The 13,416-nt window shown below is 43.7% G+C and overlaps 1 protein-coding gene across 4 annotated transcripts in view; it reads left to right on the top strand.

Moving 5' to 3' along the window:
- The window catches only part of CDKAL1 (CDK5 regulatory subunit associated protein 1 like 1), a 706,822-nt gene that overhangs the window by 215,962 nt on the left and 477,444 nt on the right, over positions 1-13,416 (top strand). For all 4 annotated transcript variants that reach the window (XM_019490403.2, XM_019490404.2, XM_059724329.1 and 1 more), the window contains one exon: positions 2,616-2,712. In XM_019490403.2, the coding sequence (XP_019345948.1) occupies positions 2,616-2,712 (97 nt within the window). The remainder of the gene's footprint in view (positions 1-2,615; positions 2,713-13,416) is intronic.

The raw sequence follows: 13,416 nt of genomic DNA, 5'->3' as shown, positions 1-13,416 counted from the left end.
AAAGCTTTTTCCTCTGCAGTTCTTGCACGTTTTCAAGTAGGTGGAGAAGGCTGTTTCTAGCAGCAGATGATACCAGATGCTTAGTTGTCTAGGGATGTAAACTTTAGTTACTGGAGACTAGTCTTATCACTTCACCTTGAGGCAATAGGTTGTGTGTGTAAGGCCATATGACTAGTGAGGTTTTTTAAAAAAAATTTTCAGGGTTGTGGAGTTTCACAAAACAGTGCATGATATTTTTGCAGAAAATACAAGCAATATGAGAAAATGAATGGGCTTCTGTTAAAGTTTTGGCAATTATTTTTTTTCTCACTGCTGGAAGAGCAGAAGTTTCACAAGCATGTAGCTGGCAACAACCCTCTCTTAATAAATGCATGTAACTAGCTTTTGAGCGACATTCATTTAATGGTAAAAACAGAGGTGTAACAAGCAGAGTTGGCACCCTGGGCAAGCCCTATGGGAAAGCCATGGGGGATGGGAATAGTGTGCACACATTCTGATCAGGGGGCAACAGTCTTACTCATGCTGGGAACTCCTAAGCAGTCCCTAGCTGAGCTGTGGTTGCTACTGCTATGTGCTCTGCCTGCCTCAACTATTGCTTTTAAAGCAGCAGCAGTTTCCGGGGATTGTTTTGGTGTTCCTGGGTAAGGCATGGGTTGCTCCTGTGTCTGGGGTACAGATTCCATTGGTCTGGGGGGGTGATTCCTGTGCCCTTTCTAACTTGGTGCCCAGGATAGGTTAGTGCCCTTTTTTTCCACCTCTTATTACACTACTGTGTTGAAGAAGAGATGGGAAATGGTATTTTCAAATAGGTTATTCTTGCAAGTCTACTGCTGATTAAAATGACTCCATAAATTACTGAGGTCTGCAATTTCTTGTAATTCTTGCTGTAACGTTAAATAATTGAGACTTTTGTACAAATAAGACAAGACGGTATCTACAATTACATTTGACATATAAGATAAGATTATTCCTAACATTGCTGCTAATTATTTCAAAACTTGTTCCTTTGGGGGATCTTAGCCCTTTCCTCTGCTTATATGGTGTTGGTCATGGCTGGAGACAAGGTAGTGAACAAGATAGCTAGTGTCCTGTTTTATTTGGCAGTTATTGTGCTGTTCAGGGCATGAATAATGTTGTTCTTAAACTTGACCTGTAATTAAATAAGCAAATGTATCCATTTTACAGTTATGAGATGAATTCTCTTAAGCAGTAGGAAGAGAGGCACTGGGCACGGACTTGACTTCCAACATGACTTTTTTTTGTTAGCAGGTTCAGAAATCCGCATCTCAGACGTTTTCATCTTTAGAAGTGCAGCATTGCTGACTGCACTCTTGGAGTATTACTTTCCCCTAAGTTACCCTACAGGACCTAACCTCCAGAGGTCAAGTAAAAAGCCTGAACTTCCTCCAAACAGCGTGTGGTTAACAGAAGCAGCAATTGATCGTTGATTGGAGTGCATTTCTGAAAAATGTCATGACATTATCCTATCCTATCCCAGGGATAATAGCAAAACTTTTGAATCTGTATGTTGCTGGAGAAAATAGCAGTCCACTACACAGGATGGCTTTGGTGTACCAGAAGCCTGCAGCACAGTGTGAAGCAGTTCTCACTGCATTTTGGGACCCAGTTCTAAGGGGAAAACAGTAATAGGTCTGGACCTATGGAACTAATTTAAAATGTTGAATTCCCTTCTCTGTTTGTTTGGTTTTTTGTTTTTTTTCCCAACTACAACTACAATGGTATAAGACTGTAAAATTATATATTAAACTAGCAGTTCTTTGTAAAGTTTTATTAGCCCTAAACTAGGGTTTCTGCCCTATTTTGTCAATGAAGCAAATGCTTTATTTCAATGCTTTTTATATACTATTAATGCTTAAAAGTAGCTTTGTTTCCAGATGAGTGAATCAAAATGTTATTTAAAAGGTTGAAAGGATTTTAACTATTTGATCTTTGTATTTTCAGGTTCCCACTAGGTGGCAAGGTAGTGCCAGGGCTAAGGAATCATATAAATTAATATTCACATCAATATTTAATTTGGCAAAAGCAAACAGTTCAAGCTTGAAAATATTCAATCCAGTTTTAATATTAAGGGTTTGAAAGACAGTTTTAATTGATCATTCCAGGCAGATATTAAATAGATGTCTAAGTGTTTTTGGTTCACAAAAAATGTACCTTGGTTTACATGAGTGGCATGAATGGAAATTTATACCTGTATCTCAGCTCCCTTAATCATATATCCCTCTGCCACAGTTGTGGTAAATAAAGGCCAACCAGAGACTATTAAGACTTCCAGGTTAGTACTTTTGTATGTTAGCACAGAGCAGCAATATTCTGGGAAGTGTGCTAGATCTCTTGTATTAACATAGTTTAAAAAAAAAAAAAAGTAGTATAAATCTTGAATTTGTCAGGTATTTCATTAATGGAGGACCAAACTTAAATCAATTCCATTCAATTTAGTAAAGCCTACAATGATAGTTGTTCCTTTTATGAACAAATGAAGAATTCTCACTGTTTTATCACAAATGCTGCGTAAAATCCATATCCTTTGTGTGGTTACCATGCAATTCAAAGAAATCAACTTTAAGGAAAATAATTTTTTTAATTTAATATTTTAGGAAAGCCCAAGAAGAAAACAAGAAAGTGGTTTTAGCTGGATGTGTCCCACAAGCCCAACCTCGTCAGGACTACCTAAAAGGCCTAAGCATCATAGGGGTAAGAATATGCATCAACTAAAGATCTGTTAAAATATTCGTTTCCTTGCCTTAAAAAGGTGAATGGTTACTCAACAGAGATCTGCTCACCGGTTGGTAAGGCTCAGGGGAATGTCCTACACTCAGAAATCAGAGCCTATATCCACAGAATAATAGTGTCCACAGGTACCCCAGCTAGCCCTGTTGAGAAGCAGGAAGTATAGGCTTGGGTGGGGAGCATCACTAATGTATCTGTATTGCCACAAACCTCACTGTGTTCTGCAGTGGTCATGGGTTGTTATCCATATTTCCTTGAGTTTACTGATATAACATGTATAGTCTCTACATATAGGTAGGGACCTACTTAATTCAGGGTTTTATGGTTTTTGTGATTGATGGTAAATATTCAATTGGCCTTGATTTCTTGTGAAATCAACCTAACCCCCCTCCCCGAACATATTATTCATATAATATGCTGCTTGACTGTTTTAGAATCCCCCCATCTTTACCATGATACTTAGACAATGCAGCAATCCCTGCAGCCACTCTCATGTGCTTGAGATTTGCTGACTGTCTGCAGTGATGGAGAGGCCTCTCTACCAGTGTGCGGCAAGGGGTGGGGATGCCGGGAAATGCCTGCAAAATCGGCCCTTTGTGCCACAAGCAAGCTGCAGAAACGACTTTGTCTTGCCACGAGTTAAGGTACATATAGGTAACGCCAAAGTGTGTTCAGTCTTATCCTTATGTTTATATGAATTGTGATATTTCACATAAATGTGTTTCTTATAAGTTATACTAGGGCTAGGATTGTATAACAGATTTTATACCTGGGAGAGGCTCGAAGGATAAATGACTAAAGAAAGGCAATCACTGACAAACGTTAGCCAACATGGGTGGGCTAAATTGCCAAGTAAAGCTATAGCCAGGCAAGGCATCCTTGTCTGAAAGACAAGGATGCCTTTACATTTTTAAAGGACCCTATGAAAGTAACACCTGGCTATTCAGGCTATACTGAGGAAGACATTTTTAATAGTGGGGAAATTAAGTAAGAGACAATATCTTTAAGGTACTGGATTACTAACCTCCATGTCTGAAAGGAATCAAATATTCTCTGGCTTGTAATTGGACTTGGAAAGACCTCTAGACTGGTAAACGTGAACCTTTGTGGGGGCATAATGTGGGGCTTCCCAAGAATCCTATGGCTGATGCATATGAATGATCAGATAAGCTGTATTAAGCCTTGCCAAGAGAGCAGGTCTTTGTCTTTAAGTTTTCCTGGGTATAGGGAAAAGTTTCAGATCTTCAGTATCTTCAGATGGAGTATTCTGAAGAGGAGGAGGAGTGGTAGGGGGCCCTGGCAGAAAGGTCAGAGGCAGGGGCTGCTTTTTAACCTGTTCAGGTAGATAAAAGCTGCCTTCTGGGGTATGAGATGCAGGGTAAAACCAAATTATTGCTCTGATATTCTCTTTTGTTTGTTTATTCTTTTATCTGTCTGTTGCAGTATATGGTTACTGATTTCCTGTGTTTCCTCTTGTATTTATAATTTTTTGGTTATCTTTCATAATTTACTTATTGTCAAGGTAAGCATGATTTCAGAGTATGTCACTATACAAGCAGGTCTCTTCTCTGAAAGCGGGGGTGCATTTATTCTGAGTGCATAACCAGACAAGAGTGTGATTCTTCTGGCTAGCAAAATACTGTCTGCTTTGGTTAAGAGCTAAATGAAGTAGGTAATTTTGAGGCACTATAGGTCAGGGAGGTCACCTTTAGAGCATCTCATTCTGTTCTTAGTGGTCAGGCAGCAGGGGTGGGGGGGTTGAGGATCCCTGAAGGTGGGAGAACACCTCAGATGTGTGACTCAAAGGCACACCCTGGCCACGCCTGAGGTCAGGGTGTGTCATAGGTATGTCTTTCAGTACCTCGGCTGGCTTGGGTATCTCTGCATGGCAGTCCATTTGCCATAAAGACACCTACAGATTCTTCAGAAAACTTTTCAGTGCTGGCAGCTGGGGTCCACTCTTTTTTCGTGCAGGGAGAAACAAAGTTCAGTATCTCTTTAAAATCATCTTGTCTTGGGTTTCTCTGGCCTGATGGAAAAAGCATTTTTGCATATTCTCTGCACAGAATTTCAGGTTAGTACCCCATGTGACCCATAGAGGGTGAAGAAGAGGGTTTTTCTCTCTTTTAAAATGTAGTTTCATTGTGTAAATATGAAGCATTCTAATATGTCAACATACACATACAAGAATACACAACTGACTATAGTCTATAAATTAGACCAGGGTCGGCAACCCCAAAAACATGTGCCAGAACATGGCACACAAGGCCATTTTGCTCAGCATGCCAGTCCAGGCTCTGGACAGCTGACTTCGGCCATGGAGCCCAGGTTGCTCGTAGCAGGCGGCAGGGAGGCTGCAAGCCCAGCTGCCCAGAGCCTGGCCCAGCCGTGGCAGGCAGCCAGGAGGCTGCAAACAGCTGCACCCGGCTTTGTTGCCCCAGCTGGGTTCTGTGGTGGTAGCAGCTGCACGTATGCCTCAGCACAGGGCTGGGAAGGGGCCTGAGGCAGTGGAACCCCAGGCCCTTGCCCTCCATGCACCCCAAGGTGCACATGCAGCTGCCAGTGCCACAGAGCTAGTGCTGGGGCTCCAGACCCTGGTGTAGCTGTTTGCAGGCTCTCGGTTGCATGCTGCAACTGCCCAGAGCCCAGGCCAGCTATGGCAGGCAGCTAGAAGGCTGCAGACAGCTGCGCTGGGCTGTGGCCAGGCTCCGTGGTGGTGGTGGCTGCATGCACGCCTTGGAGAAGACAGTGGGGGAGGGGCTGGGGTTGCACTATCCCAGGCCCCTTCACGGCTGTGCTCCCTGAGGCTCATGTACAGCTATGCTGGTACCATGGAGCCTGGCCAAGCCTCTCGATTTTGGTGCAGCCGTTTGCAGCTTCCTGTCTGTCTGCTACAGCTGACCTAGGCTGTGGGGAGCTGCAGCAGGTAGTGGGCAGGCTACAAATTGCTATACCAGGCTCTTAAGCCCTGGCGTTGGCTCCATGGCAGTGGAGGGTGAACCCATGCCTCGTGGTGCAGGGCAGGGAAAGAGCCAGGGCAACGCAGTCATGGTCCCTTCCCCACTGTCCATGTGGAGGTGCATGTGCATCCACTGCCAGCAGTGTGGATTGGGTCTCTCATAGCTTTACTGCTGTCTGCCTATGGCATGCAAGTGGGTTGAGGTTGGGGTGTTTTTGGTACTCTGGACAAAAACGTTTCTGACCCCTGAATTAAACCGATGCACCCGTTTTTTCTTTGAGTGTATTTGTTTACTTCCCACCTTCACCTAAGGGTGGCTAGAAAGAATGGCTTTGTTGGCAGTCCCTCAATACAAGTATGACAGCCTTCTCATGTTTGATTGCAAATGTGGCAAATAGTTCCAGGAAGAAGTAGATCCTAGTGAGGTTGGGTCACAGTTCGTTCTTTTGTCTCTCTCATCTATCCACCTTCATACTAATATGTTTGCTCAAAATGATCGATGCCTTGTCTTGTATCACAGTACCATTGGGGAATGATTCAGTGCTCAAGTCTCCCAGGTATAGACGATAATATACATTTCTTCAGATTGGCCTTCAAGGTGTCCTTGAATCTCTCTTTTTCATGTCTAGATTGGTTACCATTGGTGAGTTGGGAGCATGGGACTTGATTTTAACATTCTTACAACATATCGTGTTCAACAGAGTGGGTGCCGTATAAAAATGCTTTCAGTGCTGGCAATATTTGCTTAAGCCAAAATGCTGGCTTTCATCCTTCTGTTTTTCCAATTGATATGGAGGGTTTCTGAAGACATTGTTGATAATTAACATTCTGAAGTTCCTAGGCTTTCCTGATTCATCATCCAAGTTTCACACCCATAGAACAAAGTAGGGATGACAACGGCCTTGTAGACGAGATGTTTGGTTTGTGTTCTGATGTCATGATCATCAAAGACAGGATTTCAGAGATGTCCAAAGGCAACAGTGGCAGATTTTATCTGGTGCTGAATATCATTGTTTATGTTACCCAAGTAGGAGAATATCATTGTTTGTTACCTTTTCATGAAGTTGACAATGAGTTCAAATATTTCATATACTTCACAGAAGGAATCAAGAGTGACCTGGAGTTTTTCAGTAGAGTGAGCACGCACGACATAAAAAACATTATATTGAAGATAGTTATGGAGGTGCTGGTTATCTTAGATTTGGAATGTAACCAATTGATTTTTAAAGAGATTCTTATCCATGAGATATTAGATGCTGACTCCAGATGGAAGCAATGAGATGTGGAATAGCTGCTGTATGAATAGAGAAGAGTGTTGGTATAATCGCATATCCTTGCTCGATGCCAGGTCTCATAACGAAGGGATCCATTTCTGAGCCATTGCTTATGATGGTTGCTATCATGTTGTCACGGAGGAATCTGATAATGGTAACAACATTTTGGCAGACCTCCAGATTTTATCAGGACCTTCCATAGGGCCTCACTGTTGATAGAATCAGAGGCCTTAGTTAGGTCAACGAAGGCCATGTAAAGATCTCGGTGTGGCTCGTGTTATTTCTTCTGTAGCTGCATAGGGACAAAGATTATAGCTATTGTACCTGTGAACAGTCTGAAACCACACTGGGACTCACTTAGAATCTCCTCAGCAAGAAAAGTAAGTTTATTGAGGAGAATGCAGGTGAGGATATTTCCACTTATAAACAGGAGTGTAGTGCTACAATAATTGCTACCATCCCCCTCCTTGAATATAATGTCGATTCTGGCATCTCTCAGGTCACTGGGAATCTGTTCGTGTTTCCAGATTTTCATAATGACAATGTGTAGCTGGTGAGAGGGCTTTTTTCTACCTTGTAAATTTCAGCTGGTCTTCCATCGGGACCACGTGCTTTGTTCTTCATCTGCGTAATGGTTATCAAGGTGTCTTGCTAAGTTGGTGTATTTGTGAGGTAGTCCTTAACAGGGTGTCGTGGAATGGATTTGGTATTGTTTTTAACATTTGAATCTCAGTTGAGGAGCTCCTGAAAGAGCTTCTGCTACTGTGCATTGATGGTGGGAGCTGACTTTTAAGGGGTGTTGTTCCATCCTTGCACCCCAGTGCACCAGTTCCTTGTGTGCTTGGCCCATAAATATCTTTGATTACACTGAACCTTTACTTGAAACAAGAAAAAGATCTAATTCATCAAATACTCAGAGGTGTTAAACAGTTAGCATGACTGAAACAGATGGCAAAGACAAAAATTTCAGAAGTTGTGGTGTTTACGGTGTTTTTTGCATTATTGTGTAATTACATTAAGATAGCTACACATGCAAAGTGGCTCACACAGTAAAAAGCTCCAGCCAGCCATAAAATTAGATCTTGAAAATGGGTACTAACATTATAGCTGGTTGCTATCAAACTTTAATTTTCACATATAGCAGGGTCTCTCCTATAGCTGGGAGCCCTGTCAGCTGGTAGGGCTCCTAACTGCTAGGGTGCACCATGCCCGGCATAAAACCCCTGATCCCTCACAAGCGCTTCCAACACAGCCGGGGTCAAGAGTCTGTCAGTTGTGGGGTCTCTTGGTCCTGGTTACATGTGGCCCCTACATTTGGGAGCCTCCTTAAGAAAGGGGGCTCCCAGCTATGGATGCCCACTTCTTGCCAGTGCAGGAGGAGTCCAGGATCAGGTTTTCCTTACACCTGCAATAAGGCATAATTGAATCTAATGCAGAATCCCACAATCGTGAATCCTGTCATGCATGTGTAGAGGTGGCCTTGGAATGGAAAAATTACAAATGAATCAGTTTCGATAACTGTCATGAAGCGTTCTTAGTATTTCATGGTTTTCTGTAATCAATCGGTACCCATTTCATGGTTTTTTGTGTCTCATAGGTTTTCTGTACTTACGTGTTTGAATGAAGGCTAGATGACTTTTTAGAAAATTTTGGACTGTTGTTGGATTCAGTATTGAAACTAAAGGTTGAAGTTGTGTGACCTCCTTTATACACGTCAGAGCAGAGAATTAGGTTCTGTCTGGCATTAAAAATCTACAAAAAATCTTTTTACCCTGATTTGCTAGGATGGAAAAAAACCAAAGCTAATATTTTAACTTTGCTAAAAAGTCACTTTCACTGGGTGAGTAGCAAGTGTGCTGCAGCTGATGAATGTTACTAAGTCAAGGGGGAGCTCAAGCATGTTACTAAACTTCTAAATCAGAATTCATAGATTCATAGATTGTAGAGTTGGAAGGGACCACAATGGATCATTGTGTCCGACCCCCTGCCCCTGGCAGGAAAGAGGACCGAGGTCCGATGATCCCAGCCAGGTGACTATCTAGCCTCCTCTTGAAGACCTCCAAGCTAGGTGATAGCACCACCTCTCTTGGAAGCCCATTCCAGATCCTGGCCACCCTTACTGTGAAAAATTTCTTCCTAATATCTAACCTAAATCCACTCTCAACTAGTTTACACCCGTTATTCCTAGTCACTCCCTGGGGCGCCTTAGTAAACAGCGCTTTCCATATTCCCTGTTGACCTCCCCTAATAAATTTAGAGGTGGCCACAAGATCTCCCCTCAGCTGTCTCTTGTGAAGGCTGAAGAGATTCAGCTCTCTTAACCTCCTCCCATAGGGTCTATCAGGAAGGCCACTAATCATGTGAGTGGCCCTCCTCTGGACCCTCTCAAGATTCCCTGCATCCCTTTTGAAGTGCTGCGCCCAAAATTGGACACAGTACTCCAACTGCAGCCTGACAAGTGCCGCATAGAGGGGGAGCATCACCTCCTTTGTTCTGTTAGTCATGCACCTGCTAATGCACGACAAGGTGCGATTGGCCTTGTTGATGGCCTCGTTATACTGCCGGCTCATGTTCATCTTGGAGTCAGTTATGACTCCAAGATCCCTCTCTGCCTCCTAGCTGCTGAGAAGGACACTCCCTAACCTTTAGGTGTGCTGGGGGTTCCTCCTTCCCGGGTGGAGTACCTTACATTTATCTTTATTAAATTGCATCCTATTTCTCTCTGCCCATTGATCCAACGTGTCCAGGTCCGCCTGAATCTGCTCCCTGCCCTCCAGTGTACTGACTTTGCCCCATAACTTGGTATCATCAGCGAACTTGGAGAGGGTGCTCTTCACGCTCTCGTCCAAATCGCTGATGAAGATATTGAATAATATCGGTCCGAGGACTGAACCCTGCGGGACCCCACTGCCCACCTCCCTCCAGGCCGAGAAGGAACCATCCACCACCACTCTCTGGGTGTGGTCCCTAAGCCAGTTGGCCACCCACCTGACCATGTAGGCATCCACTCCACAGTCAGCTAGCTCCCAATGAGGTTAGGGTGCGAAACTCTGTCGAAGGCCTTCCTAAAGTCCAGGAAGATGGCATCAGCCTTGGCTCCCGCATCCAGGCAGTGTGTGACCTGGTCATAGAAGGCTACAAGGTTTGTCAGGCAGGATCTACCTGTGACAAACCCGTGCTGGTTTCCCCTCAGCATCGTTTCCCCTGCTGGGCCCGCACAAATTTGTTCTTTGATTATTTTCTCTAGCATTTTCCCAGGAATAGAGGTAAGACTGACTGGTCTAAAGTTACCCGGCTCATCTCTTCTCCCTTTCTTGAAAATGGGCACCACATTGGCCCTTCTCCGGTCCTCAGGGACCTGGCCGGAGCACCATGAGTGCTCGAACAGCTGTGCCAGCGGCTCAGCTATGACACTGGCCAATTCTTTCAGCAGCCATGGTGAATTGTGATGATCTGTAGTTTCAGTGCTTGCTGGCTTATCTGTCTGAATGGTTTGAAAGCTTCCCTGATACTGCTGCTCATTCTCAAAACATTTAAAGTGATCCCTAAAGCCATTTCCCCTTAAGTACATAGGACGTGGTTGTGAGATAGCCTGTCCAACCACAGAGGCCATCAGGGGGTTGTAAAATCCATCTTATTTGCCTGTATTGGTAACTCTGTCTGTCACAAGTTGGTGAGAAGCTCTCCAGTGCCACTTTTCCACAGAGAAGGGCAATCAGGTAATTAGGAAACTTCAGTCATGCCATTCTCTGAGATATGTTTACAGGGCTTCACAGCTATGTACTATGTATACTTATAGAGAGAGACATAGTAAGCGAAAATACAATTTTAATGAAAAGAGAAATGAAGGTGCCTGTATATTCTAAGATTTTAAAATATGGCTTGCAGGTTGGTATACTGCTTTTGGGATGCCTTGAGATAAAATAAAAAGACTTTTTCATGGACTGGTAAGTTTTTTGTTTTTTTTTTCTGAAAAATCAAGATTCTTTTTTTAGTTTTAACTTGCATACATGAATCAGTAACTAATAATGACAATCCTTGTTAGTAGATATTTAAAACTGACAGGCTTCCATTAAAAGCTTAAATTATTAGCACAGTGTCTCATACCACTGGAAGTAGAGTCACTAAAATGATCTTCACAATAAAGGTAATAATTAAAAAGAAGACATTAGCAGTGTGTCCAATCCATAGTACCATTAACAAATCATATTTAAGCACAGAAAGCTGTTGTTCTAAAGCCTAAATCATTGAGTGAATGTGGGTTTGGATTCTCCCTAGATTTCCATCATATTATGCTTTCTATTTTTCTCTTGGTGGGCCCTAGAAAAGTGTGTGTTTGTGTGTCTGCCACCACCATCCTCTACAACGTTATTTAATGGTAAGTCTTTCAGGCACAGTGCTACTTTGTCTGATGTAGAATGAAGAATAGTACGTTTTGACACTTCCATGTTTTTAAATGGTGAGAATCAGTGTCTGATTTCAGTAAAACAGTAGTTTTAAAGAGTGGCTTTAACTAGACTGAGAGAGAGGAACTGTTTTGTTGGCAACTTGATGCTGATTCTGCTGTGAAACTATAAACAGTAAAGAAGCAGTTGTGAAAATATAACCATGCCATCAGGTGTTTTTGTTGGTCTCATCCATGTGTTGGGTAAGAAAAGTTTGATTTGTCATCAGTTATGTAAGCTGTATTATTTTTAAGCCATGTTTTGTCTGAGACTGTGGTTACTTCCTAACAATTATAACTCCCTTGGGATGACTTTGTAGAGGCAAATTGTGTCCGAGTTCTGTTGGAGAACATAGGTCGGGATATGACGAAGGAAGAATGAGCAAGTTGCAGTACATGTGTAACTACCAGTAAGTCTATGGTAATTGAGGGCTTGCTTTGATCCATGTCTTGAAAATGCAGTACTAGAATTGTAAAGTAAACTTCTTTCTTGGGGAGTCTGTATTTTTGCTTGGTAACATTTTACTTTCTCTCTGAAAATACTTGTATTAGTTTAATTATCATTTTTATCCTTTTGTGCTTAGATTTTTCTTTAAAATTAGTACCTATCAGGGGGATGAGGCATCTGTATAGAAACTAAGCAATAAAGTAGCTTAGTGAAGATAAATTAGTAATTTTTTTTATGAAATAGAAGGATAGCTCTTATTAGTGACAGACTGACTCAGAAATAGAAAGATTTATTATGGGGGGGGCACAATTATTTGGGCTGGGGGGGCCACTTAAGGAGTTTTGGTGAGCTGTTGTGGGCTGGGGAGGGGTGTTGCTGACTCAGCCCGGCATGGGTGGAAGGGGGGTGCTGACCTGGTCCTGGTGGGGGAAGGGGGAGTGGCAACTGATCCTATCCAGGGGTGCCAGATGGGCAGGTGGGGTCTCCATGAAGACAGGCCCAGGACTCCAGCGGGCAGGATACAGTTGGCTGGACAAATGCAGTGGGGCCATGGGTAGGAGGCAGCGTCTGGGAGCAGGTTGGGCATGCAGGCTGGGGCTGTGATCACAAAGCGGTGACAGTGTAGAGTTGGGACCTGGGGCAGAGCTGCAATCTGCTCCCTACACGTCCCTGCCCATGGAATTTTGGCGCCCATCACAGGGATGTGCGGAGAGCAGATTGCAGCTCTTCCCTGGGCCCTGGACTTGCTCTGTCCCCACCCCATGATCCTTGCCCCGGCCACCTGTCCTACTCTTGGACATTGCTCTTCCCTTGCCCACTACCTTGTCCCATCCACCTGGCTGAGTGGGCCCTGCCTGCTCGGATCCTGGGCCGGTTTTCATAGAGACCCCACCCACTCCTGCAGTGGGTGTGGGGAGGATGGGCCAGGGTGTCTAGGCAGTGGGGCCAGGTCTGGCGGTGGTGCTGCCCCTGCCCTGCTGCATGCCTGGGGGCAGCAGGACAGGCCATGAATTATGCCCCCTGTGACTGGGCTGGACAGGGCCAAGGGATCTGCTTTGGGTGGATAGAATCCTTTAGCAAGCCAAATCCAGCCTGTGGGTCATTTTCTGCCCACCCCGATTTATTAGATACCTACTAGATGTCTAAGTTGGGGCTTAGCCAGCAGGGAACAAGGGCAGTACCCTTTTGGGAAGCTCAGACTTCTGTTTTTCCTGCCTTTGTCTCCTTTCTCTTCAAATAGGAATGGATGCTAGTAATCTTTGCCCTTAACCCTATTGCAATCAGACTTTTAATGTTGCTAATGGGTAAGAGACAGAAGTGCTTATAATAACTGGATCATGTCTCTGTATTAATACTGGAACTGAACACACAATTCCAGTCACAATATGTCTTTCTGTCCAGCAAATAGCTGTGAAACCCACTGGTAAAGTATGTGGCATAATTCCTATATAGTGGCAGTCCCCCAAGGAGGACAACAGCCTTGTACTCTGTTAGTTTAGAGGGATGAGGATTCTGCAGTGGTTGCAAACCTCAGCAATGACTC

Source organism: Alligator mississippiensis, chromosome 3, assembly GCF_030867095.1.
Source record: "Alligator mississippiensis isolate rAllMis1 chromosome 3, rAllMis1, whole genome shotgun sequence".
Lineage (NCBI taxonomy): Eukaryota > Metazoa > Chordata > Crocodylia > Alligatoridae > Alligator > Alligator mississippiensis.
This window is presented reverse-complemented; position numbering and strand designations above follow the sequence as displayed.